This window comes from Sminthopsis crassicaudata, chromosome 1, assembly GCF_048593235.1.
Source record: "Sminthopsis crassicaudata isolate SCR6 chromosome 1, ASM4859323v1, whole genome shotgun sequence".
NCBI lineage: Eukaryota > Metazoa > Chordata > Mammalia > Dasyuromorphia > Dasyuridae > Sminthopsis > Sminthopsis crassicaudata.
The window spans coordinates 73,526,615-73,544,865 of NC_133617.1; the positions used below are offsets into that span (position 1 = coordinate 73,526,615).

The 18,251-nt window shown below is 39.6% G+C and overlaps 1 protein-coding gene across 5 annotated transcripts in view; it reads left to right on the forward strand.

Annotated features, from left to right (window-relative positions):
* The window catches only part of NIBAN3 (niban apoptosis regulator 3), a 48,644-nt gene that overhangs the window by 11,595 nt on the left and 18,798 nt on the right, over window positions 1-18,251 (forward strand). For 3 of the 5 annotated variants that reach the window (XM_074261321.1, XM_074261299.1, XM_074261289.1), the window contains exons 9-13: window positions 247-437; window positions 3,616-3,774; window positions 3,967-4,083; window positions 4,859-4,966; window positions 8,625-8,736. In XM_074261321.1, coding sequence (XP_074117422.1) covers window positions 247-437; window positions 3,616-3,774; window positions 3,967-4,083; window positions 4,859-4,966; window positions 8,625-8,736 — 687 coding nt within the window. The remainder of the gene's footprint in view (window positions 1-246; window positions 438-3,615; window positions 3,775-3,966; window positions 4,084-4,858; window positions 4,967-8,624; window positions 8,737-18,251) is intronic. The other 2 variants (XM_074261314.1, XM_074261306.1) reach the window with 1 other exon arrangement.

Below are 18,251 nucleotides of genomic sequence, written 5' to 3' on the forward strand. Positions count from 1 at the left end.
TGGCAGATGGGCAAGATTCAACTCCCAAGTGTCTCTGCCACCCTTCCCACCCCAATCCCTGCCTCCCACTTCCCTTCCTCTTGTTTGTTCACTTCCCAGGCTGAGCCAGGACCTTATTGATGAGTCAGGGAACAGACCTGTGACCCTGTGTCTCCCCCCCAGATCCCAGATACCTCCTCCTTCATGCTTCAGCCCAGGCTTTCTGCCAGGCGTAGGGCCTCATAAAACATTCTGTTCTTTCTTCAGCAATGGTATGTGGCCCTGTTGAGGCCTCCCTCAGCCAGGAAGTAGAGCCTCAGCTGGCCTGGGTGATGGAAGAGCTACTGCACCCTGTTCACCAAGGGATTGGTATGATTGGCACCCTCCTTGTCCATCGAATGGACAGTCTGATCAGAAATGTGCAGAGAAGTCGGGTTGTTGCTGTGCTGAAAGAGGAGGTGAGACTTTCTCATTTGGTCCCAGCTTATATCCTACAAACTTCCCTTTTTTAATTAAAATTTTTTAAATTATGAAAGCATTTATTATTTCTCCTTCTTAAAAATCGAAAACCCTTGTAACACTTATAATTAGGAAAAAAATTTCCATATTTTCTACCTCCAAAAATGTGTTTCTCAATCTATACAATCTTATTCTCAGTTCAATACCTCTGTCAAAAAACAGATAGAATTCTTCATCAGGATTCAGGGTGAATCATTGGATTGACTAGAGTTTTTTTAAGTCTTTCAAAATTATTATTTTTCCAGTTTTGTTATAGTCGAATTTGTTCTCCTGGTTCATTCTGCATTGTTCATATAAATCTTTTTCCAGTTTTGTTATAGTCGAATTTGTTCTCCTGGTTCACTCTGCATTGTTCATATAAACCTGTTCGTTTCTCAAAGCACAGTACTGTTCTATTATATTCATACTGCTATTTGTTCAATCATTCCCCAACTGATGGACACCAATTCATTCCATTTCTTTGCTACCATAAAAAATTGTTATAAATATTTTTCTATGTTTCCTCTTTTTGTTGTCTTTAGTTTTAATTATTTATTTTCTAAATTACATTTTATTTTTCAATTAATGAAAACAATATTTCCTCCCTCTCATTGAGAAAAATAAAACCTTTATTATGAATATACATAGTCAAACAAAACAAATTCCTGAGTTGTCCATGCCTTCCCAACATATATCTTGGTCTGTACTCTGAGTTCAAGACCTGTCAGGAAGTGGTAGCATGTTTCATCATGAGTCTAACAGGCGTGGTCTTTGGGTTGATGAAAGTTCCTAATTCTTTCAAAGTTGTACGTCTTCACTAGACTATTGTCCCTCTAACATCTTTAGTTTTTCTTTTCTGTCAGTTTTGCCAGCTTGATAGATATGAGGCATAACTTTTGTTTTAAATTCATGTTTTTCTAATTATTTGTGATTTGAAGCATTTTTTTCCATTTGATTATAGTTTGGATTTCTTGCTTTGAGAACTGCCTGTTCATATCATTTAACTTTTACCTGTCAATTTAACTTTATGAATATCAGTGCTAGTCCTGGAGTGAGGAAGGCCCAAATTCCAATCTGGCCTCAGAGCTAAGAACTACATAATTTCTATCTGCCTTAGTTTCCTCAATTGTAAAATGGAGATAATAATAGCAGCTACCTCACAGGATTGCTGTTAACCTATTTTAAAAAAAGACTTAGGCACATAGTAAGTGCTTAATAATTGCTTATTCCCTCCCCTTCATCCCAAAAGCTTCCTTTCCAGGGAGCCTCATTGCAGTGGGAAGGTATCTGATAGATATCTTTAGACTGGACATTGTCCAACTGGATGCCTAAGGAGTTATAGAGGCTTAGGGCCACAGCCTCTGATTACTGTGACTGAGTCAGGCAAGAGTGATCAGGCAAGGTTCTTGTTACTCTCTGGTTCTCGCTTAGTGCATCCTTGGCTTGATCCACACTTCCTTCAGCTGTTCTGTAGGATGCCATCACACATCTTGTGCTTATCCTGAGGGGAGCTCACATTTCCTAGAGCTAAATAAGATAGCAGAAAGAGTGCTGACCATGAAGGCTGTTTGGGGCACTTCCTTGGCACAGAGAGGAAGTGAGTTATAATAGGAAACATGTAGAAATCTCCTTCCTCTAAGGGCCACAATGTGAAGAATCACTCAGGCTGGAAGGGAGCTCAAAGGGCATTTGTTGCTTAAACAAGAATCTCCTCTAGCCCCCTGACCTTCAGTTTGCATTGAAGACCTCCGATAATTGGGAAATAAGTACTTCTAAAGGCCACCCAGGTCACTTTTGGACAGCTCTAATTGTTAAAAATTTGTCTTTGACCTTAAAGTTCTTTATAACTTCCATTCAGCCTGAGGCCACAGGGAACAAACAAGCCTATTCTTCCACTTGACAGCCTCTCATATTCCTGGAGAAAAATTTCACAGACCCCCCTCACCCCAATCTTATCTTCTCCCTAGATCCTTCAATCAATGGTAGCAATGAACTCGAGCCTCTCATTGTTCTTCCTAGAATGTGGGGCATCTAGGACTAGACAGACCCTTCCAAATATGTTCTGAAGTGGGCAGAATACTTTGAAACTCCAGCACTATGTTACTTTCTGTAACATTAGAATGTAAGCTTTCTGAGGGCAGGGACTATCTTTGTTTCAAATGGCTTTTGTACCCTTAGTGCTCAGCACAATGCCTAGCATATGCTATTGTTGAGTCCTTTCAGAACCGTCTTACTCCTGGGACCTTTATGGAGTTTGGGGGGCAGAAATACTGGAGTGGTCTACCATTTCCAACTCCAGCTTATTTTACAGATGAGGATACTAAGGCAAACAGGATTAAGTGACTTGTCCACGGTCTCACAGCTGGTATGTGAGACCAGATTTGAACTCAAGATGAATCTTCCTGACTCCAGGCCACCTAGTTGGCTTTCTTTAAATCCCAGCTAAAATTACACCTTGTACAAAAAAGTCTTTCCCAATCCTTCTTTAGTTGATTAACTCCAATTTGTTATATCCATGTCTCCTTTGTTATTGTTTTTTCTCTCTTCCCTCCCTTAATAGTACTCTATTTTTTCCAATTACATGTAAAGATAGTTTTCAATCTTCATTTTTGTAAAATTTTCAGTTCTAAATTATTCTCCCCCCTCCCCAAGACAGCAGGCGATATCTATATTTTCTTTGTACATAGCAATTCTGACCACCCTTGGAATATGAATTCCTTGAAAGCAGGGACTTCCCTCACTCCCTTCTTTCTTTCTTTTTCTTTCTTTTCTTTTTCCTTCCTTGCTTTCTTCCTTGCTCCTAGCTTTTCTTTTTCTTCCTTCCTTCCTTCCTTCCTTCCTTCCTTCCTTCCTTCCTTCCTTCCTTCCTTCCTTCCTTCCTTCCTTCCTTCCTTCCTTCCTTCCTTCCTTCCTTCCTTCCTTCTTTCCTTCCTTCCTGTCCCTCCAAAGCCAGTTTCCTTGTAGCATGTAGATTTCTACCCTGTCTCTGAACTCTAAAAGCAGTTCTCCCCAATCTTGGGAATGGCTCTCCCAAAGGGCAGGATGAGGGACCCCCATTATCTCTTTTTGAATGACTGCACTAGATGGGGCCTAGCAGGAAGGGCCATGACTTCTTCCCCATGTGCTACACTTTTACAGGTTCGCTCACTGGGAGATTTGCCCTGGGACTTAGAACTGATGCAGCCATGCTACCAGAAAGCAGAGCTCTATTGGGGCAGTCTTCAGGGTTTGAAGGAGAGATTTGGTTTCCATGGCACTAAAAACCTTGTCTTTAGTGCTCAGAATCTCATGCAACAGGTACCATGAAGGGTCAGCAAGGAAAGCCAGTGTGAAGCTCTGGGCCTGTCTGGGGGGGAGTGAGAAGGAAGCATGGAATACATCCTGGTGATTTTTCTCCACCCATGAGGGGGATAGGAAAAAGCAGCCAGAGGTTGAAATCCACACAGCTTTTCCATTTCATGTGCCTTTTTCTAATATTTCCATTCTTAGCTGATGGAGAATGCCGTGTACACCTTCCAACAGCTTTCAGCCCAACATGTGTCCTCAGCCACTCGCCGAAGACACGTCCTCTGCATGCTGGAGAAGGTCAAGGGGCGTGTGTTAAAAGTGAGATTCTCTTTCCTCCCAGTCACCCTTGTTCTTGCTGTGACCACCCTGCCACAATCTGTATGGCTTTTCCCCACACCTAACACATTCCTTCCTGACCTCTACCTCTTAAAATCTCTGCTTCTTATCAAGACTTGGTTCCATGGGTCACCTTCTACATGAGGTTTTTTCTGGATCCTTTCAGTGTTAATGCCTTCCCTCCTAAATCACCTTATATCTCTTTTGAATTATACCCCTAGACACACACTGTGGGACAGCTAGAGAAAAGGCCTCGAGCCAAGAGATAGTGTTCTGGGGACAGCATGGGGGCCGATGTCACTGGATCAAAGAGTATGTGGAAGGAAGAAGACCAGAAGGGTGGGGGTGAGGAGTGAGATCACGGAGGACTTTGAACAACAAATAGGATTTTCTATTTGTTTCCTCTTAGTAGACTGTGATGGTGCTGTGGCTACAATGCTTCCTGAAGACAGGAAGACCTGTGTTCAAATCTGGTCTCTGACACTTACTAGCTGTGTGACCCCCAAGTCATTTACCCCTATTTGTCTCAGTTTCCTCATCTGTAAAATGAGCTGGAAAAGGCCATGACAAATTACTTGCCAAGAAAACCTCAAATGGGGTCACGAAGAATCAGACATGACTAAACAGGCCAACAGCTCCTTGGGGCTCAGGGATTATTCCCCTTTTGCCTTCAGGATCCCCAGTGTCTAGCACGTGGTATATGTTTGTTTCTCAGTTGAATAATCAACAAAGGCTTGTTGCCCAACTGTTCTTTCAGAAATTCGAATCTGACTGCAGATTTGCTCAGAAGCGTTTTGTTCAAGAGTGGCTTATCCACATTTTCCTTCCTTTCTTGCTGAGAAGGATGGAGGTGAACTGCAAACTGGTGAGTGTAAAACCCCAGGGGCAGCCTCCCCTCAAGTCTGAGCCCCACTGCCTTTGTTTGTTCAAAGAAACTTCCAGCCATGGAATTGTTGAGAGGTCTAAATGATGCCATTGATCTTTATGATGATAGTGACAGGAGCAGTTATCCCCATTTTGCAGAAGAGAATACTGAAGCTTGGGAAAATAATAAGTATTTTATACTTAGCAAGTTTTAGGACTGAAATCTAGATTTTCTGACTCTAGAACCAAGACTTTTCCCACAATACTATTGTATTGTTTTGCCTCCTTAGATGTCTTAAATTAATGTAGTTCTGAAGTCTATACTAGAAAAGGTCCTTGAGGCAGAGGATGGAGATTTTCTTGTTGGGATGATGAAATCCACTCATCTCCAATCTCTCCCTATTTGCTCTCTTCTTTAATCTCACCAACATGCTCATCTCTCCCATTTTAAGGATATTGTCCCTTTACTGAAACTTGACACAGTTTTTAAGATATTGGGGAGGGGGGTTGGTGGATGAGAAGAGAGTATCTGACCTATGCAGAGGCAAAATATGGGCCATCATGTGTGCAGAGCACTAACCAGGCCAGGCTGTCAGGAACAAAAGAAGGCAACAAGCATTAAGTTCCTACTTTGTGCCAATCGCTGTGCTGAGTATTTAAAAATATTATTTCGTTTGATCTTCACAACAACCATGGGGAAAAGGTGCTATTATTATCCCCATTTCACAGATGGGAACCTGAGACAGATAGAGGTCAAGTTACTTGCCCATTGTCACACAATGAGTGACTGAGGCTAGATTTGAACTCAGTTCTTCCTGACTCCACTATTTAATCACCTAGCAGACTCCCTGAGGGAGGAGAATAATATATATTAAGACAGGTTGGAGCCAGAGTATGAAGTGCTTTTTAATGTCAATCAAAGGAATTTGTGCTTGATTCTATAGGCATTAGGGAGTCCCTGGACCTTTTAGGATGGGACATGATCAGACCTGCTCTTCAGGAAAATATTTTGGCAGCAGTATAGAGAATCTTTGGAGGCAGAGGAGGAACTGAAGGCAGTGAAGTCAATTAAGAGATTATTGAAATGGTTCCGGCCAGAAATGATGAAGGTTGAACTAAGATGGTAGTACTGGAAGTGGAATAAACAAAATAGATGTGACATATTGAGGAGCTGATAAGACTTAGGAACTCATTGAATATGTGGGGAGAAAGAAAGGGGGGCAACACAGAGGAGAAGAGAGAGACAGACAGACACAGTCACAGTCATAGAAACAAAGATATACAGAGAGACAGGGATATCCAGAAACAGAAACACACACAGAGAGAGAGAAAGACACAGAGAGAGAAAGGGGGGGGGGGAGAAAGGAGGGAGGGAGGGAGAGGGAGAGAGGGAGGAAGAAAAAGGAGGAGGGAGGAAGAAGAAGGTGGAAAAAGGGAGAGAGGGAGGGAGAGAGAGAAAGAGAAAGAGGGGGGAGAAAGGAGGGAGGGAGGGAGAGGGAGAGAGGGAGGAAGAAAACGGAGGAGGGAGGAAGAAGAAGGGGGAAAAAGGGAGAGAGGGAGGGAGAGAGAGAAAGAGAAAGAGGGGGAAAGAAAGAGAAAGAGAGGGAGGGAGGGACAGAACAAGCATTTTGGAAATGGGATCCCTGAGTATTAGTGGGCATGACATAGCAAAAGACACTGAGAAGAGGCAATCAGACAGGAAGAGAATCAAAAAAAGCAGTTTCATGAAATCCAGAGAGGAGAGAGATTTTAGGAGGGAAAGAGTACTCAACAACAGCAGGGATTGCAGAGCAGTTGAGAAGGATGAGGATGGAGAAGGCCTTTGGATTTGGCAGTTGAGCTCATTGGCAATTTTGGAAGGAGATATTTCTGTTGAGTGATGAGGATGGAAGCCAAATTACAAGGGACTAAGTAGTAACTGAGAGGAGAGGAAGAAGAGGTAGGCAGCATGGATAATGTTTTCCAGGAACTAGTCTGTGAAAGGAAAGAGAAAGAAAGACTCAAGCTCAAGGAAATGACAGGATAAGTGAGGATATATTCTGGATGGAGGAGACTTGGGATTGTTTGCAAGTGGCAGGGGAAGGATCAGGCTATCTCTAAGCCCATGCAATCCTTACATGCTTCCCAGCTTCCTGCTGATATCTCTCCCAGAATGTTGCCACTGGTTCCTCAATTTCAACATGTCCAAAAATGAATTTAGTATCATCTTGTCCCAAATCTGCTTCTCCTCCAACTATTGTTGGCACTCAGTTAGCCAGGCTTTTGGCCTTGAAATTATCTTTGGGCACATTGTAACTTGTACATCTTAATACATGAATATTTGTTGAATTGAATCCAAGTAAAATAGAGGCTGGGCAAATTTAGTATAATTATGTAACAATGGAAAAGACAAGTAATACAGTCTGTATGATGTAGGTCAAGAAGAGCCATCTTCAAGCTTCAGCTCTGGTTTTCCTAGCTAAGTGACCTTGGACAAATCACAATCTTTGATGAAGAAATCCATAAAAGTGAGATAATTAATATCTATCTTCTAGAGCTAGGATGAGTCAAAAACTTTGTAAAGTCTATACACATCTAAGTAGTTTCCCTCTAGTTTTTCCCCTAGATGAATCAACTCCATAAAATATTTCCCCTAAAGTCTAGTAATATTTTGTATTCACTAGGTGTTTAATACATGCTTATTGCATTGAACTGAATCAGAGTGAAACATACCAGCCCTTTTCTCAAGAAAAACCCTCTTTTCCTTGGTTAAGTACAAATTACTTAGTTTAACATTGATTATTGTATATTATTTCTCTATACACCCTCTAATTTAGCCCAGATGGTCTCTTTGTTTCCAGTATACAGCTTTCAGTTTCCTTTCTCTGTGTTTTCATTTGGGATGTGTCCTGTACTTGGAATGGGGTATTTTCTGACCTTTGCTTCTCAGAATTTCTAATTTCTTTCAAGACTCAGCACATGTGCCAGCTCCAGCAAGAAGTCTTTTCAACATCCCTAGTTATTAACACCCTTGCCTCCTGCAATTACCGGTATATAATGGTCCATTATATATTGTTCCCTCCAATAGAATCTAGAAAATCTTGCTCTTGAGGGCAAGGGTTAGTATTTCATTTGACTTTAGATCTGCTTACCACACAAGTAGGAGCTTAATAAATGTTTGTTGGATTAGAATTGTTCCATCATAAGAAGAGAGAAGGGGATCTGTAGGCAGAGGAACTGAATTTCCCTTAACACAATTTCATCTCCTTATCTCCAATTTTATATTCACCAAGGAAGTTTAAAGATAGGGGATTTATCTTCAGAATTATAGGGAGTTATAGGACCTCCACTTGGCTGTCCTGCTGGTGTTCTGCTAGGATACAGGTATCTGCTAAGTTTCAAAGGCATGATGTGTCACTCAGTGTGGTCTGCTTTGTAAGCCCATTTCTTGGGAGTGGGTAGCATGAATTAGTCTAAGAAAACTCAATCACCCTCTTGCCCCTGGTAAGACAGTCTAGAATTCAAAAGGTAAGGAACTAAGCAACCAGACCTGTGAGTAGAATTTATCACTTTGAGGTGCAGGTTTATATAGTGTAAGCCCAATCGGCCCCTGGAAATGTTGGCCAAGGAAGTTTGTAGAGACACCTGTCCTGACTTCTCTCTCCATATCTTGGTTCTAGGAGTTGCATAAGTATGAGAAAGATGTGTTTGCAGATTATAGTCACATCATCACCATTGAAAATATTTATGAAGATGTAGTACTGAATTTCCTGAACCAAAAGGTGAACACAGGTGAGTAAGGTATACTCCAAGAATATAAGTTATCTCCTCCTTAAGTAAGAGACCCCCCTATCCCTTCCTCCTCCATGGGTATGAGATGCTAGGTTCAGAAATGGTTTTATTTTTTAAATTTTTTTCATTTTTACATACTATTTTATTTTTCCAAATACATGTAAAGATAGTTTTCAATATGCATTTTTGTAAAACTTTGTGTTCTAAATTTTTCTCCCTTTTTCTCTTATCTCCCCCCTCCTCAAGACAGTAACCAATCTGAAATAGGTTAAAGATGTACAATCCTTTTAAACATATTTCCATATTTGTCGCATTGTACAAGAAAAATCAGACCAAAAGGGGAAAAAAGCCCACAAGAAAAACAAATAAAAAGATGAAAATACTATGCTTTGATCCACATTTAGCATCCATAGTTCTCTCTTTGGGTGTGATTGCCACTTTCCAAACCAAACTTTCCAAAAACAATGTTTGGAATTACCTTGAATCACCACATTGTTGAGAAGAGTAGGGTTGGTTTTGGAAGGAAGTAGAACCAACTTCAGAACCAGTTATAGAGATTATTGGCAAACCGGGGAAGAGCCTCTAAGGACACACCATACAAAGTCAACTCTCAGTTATCCATGAGAAAGATGATCCCAGTTCTGAGTGCTACAATTCAATGAAGATTTTTTTATATGCTCAGTTCCAAGATCAGGAAACTTGGGAGATGACTGTTGTTAGTATTTCCCTACACCTGCTCAAAAGGTGAATGAAGAAGGGTCAGCATTGTGTGGGGAGAAGTATAAGACTACACACTCAGGACTACAAACCAGTGGTATAGAGTGTGAATGGTATAGTAAATGAATGAATAAATGACTTAATGGAAAAAAAAGCCACAATAAAATATTTGTTAAATGCTTGCTGCACCAGACACTGTGCTAACACACAAGCAAGCAAGATGTTCTATGCCATCAAGGAGCTTCCATTTTAACTGAGGGAGATGATAGATAGGGAGCCAGTAAAAGAGTGTTTTATGGAGGGAAATCAGTGGGAATGATATTTGGAGATGGAGGGCAAAAGATCAATAATTCTTAGAACTAGAGTTAGAAAGGGATGGAGAGTAGTGGATCTTGTAGGAACCAGTCCCAGGGTAGGAGCTGGAGTTCCTATTGATTATGTTTTCTATTTAAGGGAGACTGATTAAGTCTTTGATTTTAGGGAAACTGAGGACTTGACACCGAGTAATAATCATAGCTAACATTTATATAGTGTTTCCAGTTACTGTGCTAAGTCCTTTAGACTTATTAATCTCGTGATTCTCACAATAACTATCATTTTACTAATGAGAAAACATAGACCAACAGGGTTAAGTGATTTGTCCAGCCAGGAAGTATCTGAGGCTGAGTTTGGATCCTGTCTTCTTGATTTTAGACCCACTGTGCTATGTACTGTGGCACATGGCTGCCTGGTACAACATTAATTCTCATTTTTCTAAGACAGTAGAGCCTTTGGCACTATAGATTTTGACAAATAGAAAGTTCATTTATTATTAGTCTGTATGAATTAGCTTCACCAATAGAGGGGTTATTTAGGTCAAGGAGCAGTCAGGGTTGATGGGAATATTTTGAAAGAATTTAAGCAAACACTTAAAGTTTGCCTTAGGAGTATACCTGTGTTTGGGAACTTGGTAACTGTAGCAGTGTAATAATAACTCTTTGCTACATTGGAAAAGGGAATGGGTTTATAAAGTGTATAATGAGATACTTAATGACACAAGAACTCCCAAGTAATGACTGGGGCTCGCTCAGAAATTGTGGGTCCATATGGGATGCCATAGTCTTTTTAAAATTTAAAAAAATTTAATTTTTTGAAAATTAAAAAAACAACTTAAATAGCATTTTATTTTTCCAATTACATGTAAAGATAGCTTTCAACCTTCATTTCTGTAATATTTTGAGTTCCAAATTTTTTTTCTGCTTTCCCTTTCCTCTCTACCTTCAAGACAACAAGCAATCTGATATAGGTTATACATGTACAATCATTTTATACGTAATTCTATATTAGTTATGTTGTGAAAGAAAAATTAGGACAAAAGGGAAAAAGCACAAGAAAGAAAAGGCAAACAAAGAAAGGGGTGAAAATACTATAAGCTTCAATCTGCATTCAGTCTCCATAGTTCTCTTTCTGGATGCAGATGGCATTTTCCATCCCAAGTCTATTGGAATTGTCTTGTATTGATGTATTGATTGGTGAAAAGAGCTAAGTCTACCATAATTGATCATCACATAATCTTGCTGTTACTTTGTACACTGTTCTCCTAGTTCCACTCACTTCACACAGCATCAATTCATGTCTTTCCAGGCTTTTTTTCTGAAATCATTCGTTCATTTATCATCATTAGAATAACAATATTCCATTACATTCCCATACTATAACTTATTATCGATCATCCACTCAATTTTTAATTCCTTGCCACCACAAAAAAAGCTGCTATAAATGTTTTTGCACATGTGGGCCCTTTTCTCCCTTTTATGATCTCTTTGGGATACAGACCCAGTAATGACACTGCTGCATCAAAGGGTACACACAGTTCTATATCCCTTTGGGCATAATTCCAAATTACTCTCAAAAATGGACAGCCTTTGCTTTTGATGTAGTTGGTGTCTCTGATTATTTAGCTCATCATGCTTTCTCTATGACTGAATAAAGAACTGTAAAAATGGAGGTAGTAGAGACTCAAACTGGACAAGGACAGGCTATCAAGGAACCTAAGTCTCCCAAAGTATGGCTATACCATATTTGCTAGTGTTAGTCTGCCCCAAGTAGGAAGCTTAGTCTTTTGGTCTGGTGATACAGGCAACAATCAGCAAGGGAGGGGTGAGGGACCACCATAGCAGAAAGGAAGCCCTGGGCTTCAGTAAGTCTAGTCCCCTGTTTATAGATGAAGGAGGTTGTGGAACAAGATGAACAAATCTTGACTGATCATTTGTGATAATGAAGATGGTCAATCTCATGTAGCAGAAAATCACCGAGGTCAAAGTTAAATAAATATTATTCATCATGAGAGAAACCATTGTGATACTGGAGGGATGGTAAAAGCACATGACTAAAGAGGGAGAAGAAGTCCTCCAGGTAAGGAATCAGCCAACCCTTATTGAACACTAGTTATCATGCTAACTCTTGGGGAAAGACAGGAGTGTGGGGTGAGTTTGAGGAAGGGAAGGGAGAATCCTAACAGAAGGATGAAAAATTCTCTGCAATAGAGAACAATTAAGGACTGAGTTGTCTGGCACTTAATCCAGGAGTTTAGAAAAGGGAAAAATTATCAGGAGTTAGAATATTTCAGGAGGGCTTCATGCAAGAGGTAAGGTAAGGCCTACAAAGATGAGGAAGGCTTTGTTATTGTTCAGACAGTTTTTCCCCAGTTAGTCAGACACTTTTGACCACATTTTGGAGTTTTTTTGTTTTTGCAAAAATACAACAGTGGTTTGCCATTTCCTTCTCTAGCTTATTTTACAGAAGATGAACTAGAAGCAAAAAGGGTTAAGTAGTCTACTCAGAATCATACAGCTAATGAGTGGGTGCATATGAACTCAGGTCTTCCTGCCTCCAAGCCCACTGCTGTATCCACTGCACCACCTGCTGCCCAAGTAAGATTTAGCTAGGTGCATGAGAAGGGGAAGGATACTTCAGGTCAATTAATTGACTAAGCACTCACTGCATACTAGGTATTGTTCTAGCACAAAGATGGGGATACAAAGAATGAAACACCTTCAAGGTTTTGTGTTCTAATGGTACATAACCCTGAATCAGAGGCAAAAATGAACCTGGTTTGTGCTGGAGGATGGAGAAGACAGAATGCCCTGAGAGTGCATGGTAGGGAGTTGTAAGGGTTTTGGATCAGTGCCAGATTCCTAGAGATTTATATTCTCTCTTATGATTAAAAAAGTGTATTGATGTCTTGTTTTTATATTACCTTCATCTCTAAAAAATCCCTTGCCTCTCCTCTATTCCATCCCTTGTAAAAGAATAAAAAAGAAAAAGAAGCCATTGAAATGAATCAGCACATTAAATGTCAATAAGTTTATTTAGTGTTCCATATTTATCATCTTCTACATTTCCAGGGTTAAGCTTAGTCATTTTAGTTTCACAACTTTTAGTTTGTGATTTGGCTATTTGTTTTTAATGTTTTTCTTTGCATTTACATTGATGTCATTGGGTGCAGTTTTCAGGGAAGGTCCTATAGGTCAAGTAGAGGATTGGAATACTTAAAGTGGTTGACAATGGTCAACTCTCCATAGGTTTTGGACTAGGGAATGAGAAGTTTTAAAAGCTGGACTTCAGGAAAGTTAGTAAAGGTGATTCAGAAGCAGAAGAAAATTCTATTAATGCAATAGTATGAGCTTCAGGGGGCAGAAGTACCATGGTGGCATTGAAAATAGAAGGCATAGAAACTGAGAACCAGAAGAGTGCTCCCCCATCCTACCCTCACCCCCACCCCCCAAAGAGTGTATCAATTAAAAGTTGAAGAATATTCAGAATAGAGAAGCAGCAGGATTTACCATTTGGAAACCCTTATCTCTGGGAAAAAATGTGGGAGAATTAGAATTGTCCATTTTGGAGGAAAAAGCTAAGGGTCAGAGACACATTAAGTATAGCTAAGAGCATAAAAGATTTTTCTGAGGAGTATGTGGACAAGATGTTCTGCTTGCTGGCAGAAAGTCTAGGCAAGAACAATGAGTTTACGTAAGAGAGAGTCTCTTTGGTCCTAAGCACAGTAAAACCCTTTGTTAATCTGATAAAACCATGGAGTGAGTGGCCATAAGACTCTTTGTTCTTAGAGATTTTGAAAAAATAAAATTAGACAAGAAAGTAAATGAATGAATGAACAGATGAAAGAAAAAAGCATTTATAATGCACTTATAATGTGCCAGGCACTCTACTAAGATGAGGCTATGAGTACAATTGCACCATAGTCCCTTCCTTCAAGAAACTTAAAAGGGAAAGGTGACACATTAGAGGTGTGATGGCTAGAGAAAGGTATTTTGATCTGGAGAGTTACCTGGATAATGAGAGGTCAGTTGATTCTTGTCTTTTCTAGAAGCAATGGTAGAGTTAGTTTGATTGTTGTAAAAGGGTAACAGGACAGGAGAAAGGTATATATGTAAGGCAGTTTGTTGGAAACTGACCTTTGTGAAAGCGCATAGTTAGATCTGGTACCAGCTACATCTAGTGAGGTCTCAGCAATAGTACCAGGAAGGTCAAAGGCAGTATTGACAGCTTCCTCAGGTTGGACAATGATAAACCCCTTCCAAATGACAGCCATTCAATGTGCCCCCTAATTCTTTTCAGGGGTACATTATTGCATTGATGGTAGAGTTGTGATTTGGTACAATCTTTCTGGAAACAACTTGGAATGATTTAAAATAGGTGGCTAAAATGTCCATATCCTTTGACCCAGGGATTTCATTGCTAAACATATACCTCAAAGAGGCCACTGACCAAAAGAAAGGTTCCATGTGCATCAAAATATTTATAGCAGCCCCTTTTATAGTAGCAAGCAATTATAGATTAGCAAGCAAAATAGATGCTCCTTGATTGGGTAATGGTTAAATAAATTGTTGTTTACACGGTTCTTTTTTATTACAGCTTTTTTATTTACAAGATATATGGATAGGTAATTTTTCAGCATTGACAGTTGCAAATCCTTTTGTTCCAACCTTTTCCCTCCTTCCCCCCACCTCTTCCCCCAGATGGCAGGTTGACCAATACATGTTAAATATGTTAAAGTATAAGTTAAATACAATATATGTATACATGTCCAAACAGTTATTTTGCTGTACAAAAAGTCAGACTATGAAATAATGTACAATTAGCCTGTGAAGGAAATAAAAAATGCAGGCGGACAAAAATAGAGGGATGGGAATTCTATGTAGTGGTTCATAGTCATCTCCCAGAGTTCTGTTGCTGGGTGTAACTGGTTCAGTTCATTATTGCTCTATTTGGTTCATCTCGTTGTTGAAGAGGACCACATCCATCAGAATTGATCATCATATATGTTTACATGGTTCTAATTGACTATCACTGTCTATAAAAAACAAGGAATATGATGAATATAGAGAAGAATGGAAAGATTTACATGAACTGATGCAAAATGAAATGAGCAGAGCCAGGAAAACAATAGACAATGATTACCACTAAGTAAGTGGAAAGTACCATGGTTATAAAACAATTAAAGATGAATGCTGTGACATTATTAAGAACAATGAGTGAATTATAAAGTAAGGAAGATTTAGACTTCCTATGAGGAAATATTTCCTAAAAATTAGAGCTCTTTAAAAGTGGAATAGACTGCCTCAAGAGATAACAGGTTCTACCTCTTTATTTGGGAGCTAAATGACCTTTTCAGGTGTTGCAGATGAGATGTGAGGATAGAATGATCTTGAAGTTCCTATCCTAGGATCCTGAGATTCTAGAAAGGGGGACTTGCCCAAGATCACATAGCTAGTTGCAGAGCTAGAATTGAACCAGGTCTCCTGATTCTCATCCAATACTCCTTTCATTTTACTTCGGGAAGCTGGTGATACAGCATAGAGTGCTGGAACTGAAATCTGGAAGATCTGAGTTCAAATCTGCCCTCAAATACTTATTAGTTACATAACCTCAGGCAGGTCACTTAAACTCTATTTGTCTAAGTTTTCTTAACTATAAAATAGGGTAAATAAGAGCATTTGCTACTCAGAATTGTTGTGAGGATCAAATGAGATAATATTTATAAGAAACACTTAGTATAATGCCTGGCACAGAGTACCCACTATAAAAGTTTTTCTTCCTTTCTTCTCTCTCCTCTCCCCACTGTACTTGATATTTCTAAATGTTACTGTGGTTATGAGGAAGAAGAAAATTTGGCTGTTGTCAAAATAAACAAATCAACAAAAAGTGATTCCAAATCTAAGAAGACTGGCACATATCTGTGAATTACAGAATGATGGAGACAGGGACTGGAGTTAAAAGTATAAGACTCTCCCCCTTGTCCACTCCCTCACCTGTCACTGAAAGTTTGAGTCCCTACATAGGAGACTGCTATTGTGAAATTCCTAGACGTAAACATTTCTAAAACTAGTTCATTAGCCCCTTAGTGTTTCTTTTCCATGAACAATCATCCAAAAGACATAATTTGCTCAAAGGAAAAGTATTCACTAAGATGGCAAGGTAAATTATAGAACATTCTCCCCAGAAACCTGAGATACACTTTACCATAAAACATAGTGTCCTTGATAAAAGTTGTACTTAGTATAATAGTAATGATATACATGGGTAGGGACTACATATTGCCAAAATTATTCACTTCTATAGTGAACTGTTAATTTTTCAAATTATGACATGAACTGGTTCTTTGGATACTTATTGGGGAAAGACCATGATTGGCATCAAGGAATGGGATGGCAATCATGCTTTAATAACCACAAAAGGTGTGAGAAAATACTGAGACAATACTAAGAGCACAGAAAATATTGAGACAAATGGCAAAAAGTGGGGAGGGATACAGATGAAGATGGTAGTATGAGAAAAGGAAATGGGATGGAGAAGTAGATCAAGCAGCGTGGGGAAGAGGATGGAATGGGGAAGAGGCAAAGAATATCACTTCTGTAACCATGAATTAGACAACTCTAATTGCACTAGGTACCATGAATCTTTAAGCGTTCAGGGGCAGGAATTCAAGGTCTTATTTTAATGGATTTTTAAAGAGGAACAGACCAACTTCTACCTATGTCCCCTTGGGGTTAGTTCATTAGCATATCTAAATTATATCAAAGTTATCAGTAAAAATTCAAAGTCATCATCTTAAAATTAATCTCCCCCTTTTGATGTTCTGCCAATTTGGAGTTGTGGAGATCTGAATTTTGTACAGAATTTACATATCTTAGAACTAGAAACCTTGAAAGCAATGTCTACAAGGCCTCCCCTGACTCAGTGCATATTACCAGAATGTGAATTTTGGTTAATATATAATACAATTTGTAAATTATGCTCCTTTGATCTCTGGGACAGTTTGTACATGACTTCCAAGGTCCCCTTTGCAATCTCATTGCTACTTAATAAACTTACTATACTGACTAAAAGGGAGGAGGTGGTCAGAGAAATCAGAACAAGATACAGTTTTAGCACATTTGGTACTATAGGCTCTCAAAGATCTTTCTCCCCCTAGGGGAATCCTCATAAAGCTCCCCACTGGATAGGCACCTCAGTTGGGCTCTATACTCTGCTCTTCTCTTCAGTTTAATTTAATTATTAGAGGTAGTTCTTTTCTGAATCCCTAACTGCTTCTCTTATTAGTATAAGAGGTCTCATTCCCTGAAGCTACTTCTATATTTGAGTAAGTGCTTTTCTGTGCAGAGTCAGTCTATGCTTCCTCATCTGCACCTTTTATTCTCTGTAGCCAATTCTGCAAATATTGGATGGTATTTCTCTCCCAGGACAAGTAGTCCCAATAGCTTTTTCTCAATCCTCACTCTCCTTTGCCTCTCTGCAGCTTTTTACTCTGTTATCACTGTCTCCTTGATCCTTTCTTCTCTTTAGTTTTTTTTGGGATACTCCTCTCTCCTGGTTCTTCTAGCTGTTTGACCATTCACTAGTTCTCTTTCTCTTTTGCCCGATCCTCCTCTAGATTACACATTCTACTAAATATCCTGTAGGGAGTTGTCCTATTCTCTTCTCCCTCTACATTGCTTCACTTGGTGATCTCATCAGCTCCCATGGATTTTAATTGCCATCTTTATGCTGATGATTCTCATATCAATTCGTCCTACCCATAACTCTCTGATAACCTTCAATCTTATCTTAAACTCACAGTATCCAAAACGGAAATCATTCTCTTTCCTCCTAAACCCTCCCCCATCAACCTTCTTTGTCACTGTAGAGGGAAAGCCTATCCTCTCAGTCCCACAAACTCACAACTGAAAAGTTATGCTGGAGTCTTCACTACCTCTACTCCCCTTGCCCCATATTAATCTGTTGCCAAGGTCTGTTGTTTTACCTTTGCACTATTTCTCCTCCCCTCTGACATGGCCATTACTGCTCTAGCCCTTCATTATTTCATACTTGGATTATTGCAAAAGCCTTCTGTGGTCTGCCTGCCTCAAGTCTTTCCCCACTCCAATCCATCCTCCATTTAGCCAACAAATCAATTTACCTAAAGTACAGGTCAGACCATAACCCAACTCAAGAAACTCCAGTGGCTTCCTGTTGGCTCCAGGATCAAATACAAAATGCTCTATTTGGTATTCAAAGCCCTTCATAACCTACATTTCCAGCCTTTCTTACATCTAAATTCTTAACATGTTCTCTTCAATTTAGTGATCCTGGCCCCCCTGGCTGTTCCACGAACAAGAACTCCATCTTTCCACTCTTGGTGTTTTCTCCGGCTGATCCCTATGCTTGAAATGCTGTTTCTCATCCACTGTACCTACAAACCTCCACCAACTTCGTTTAAGTCCCAATTAAAATCTCATCTTTTACTGGAAGCCTTCCATAAT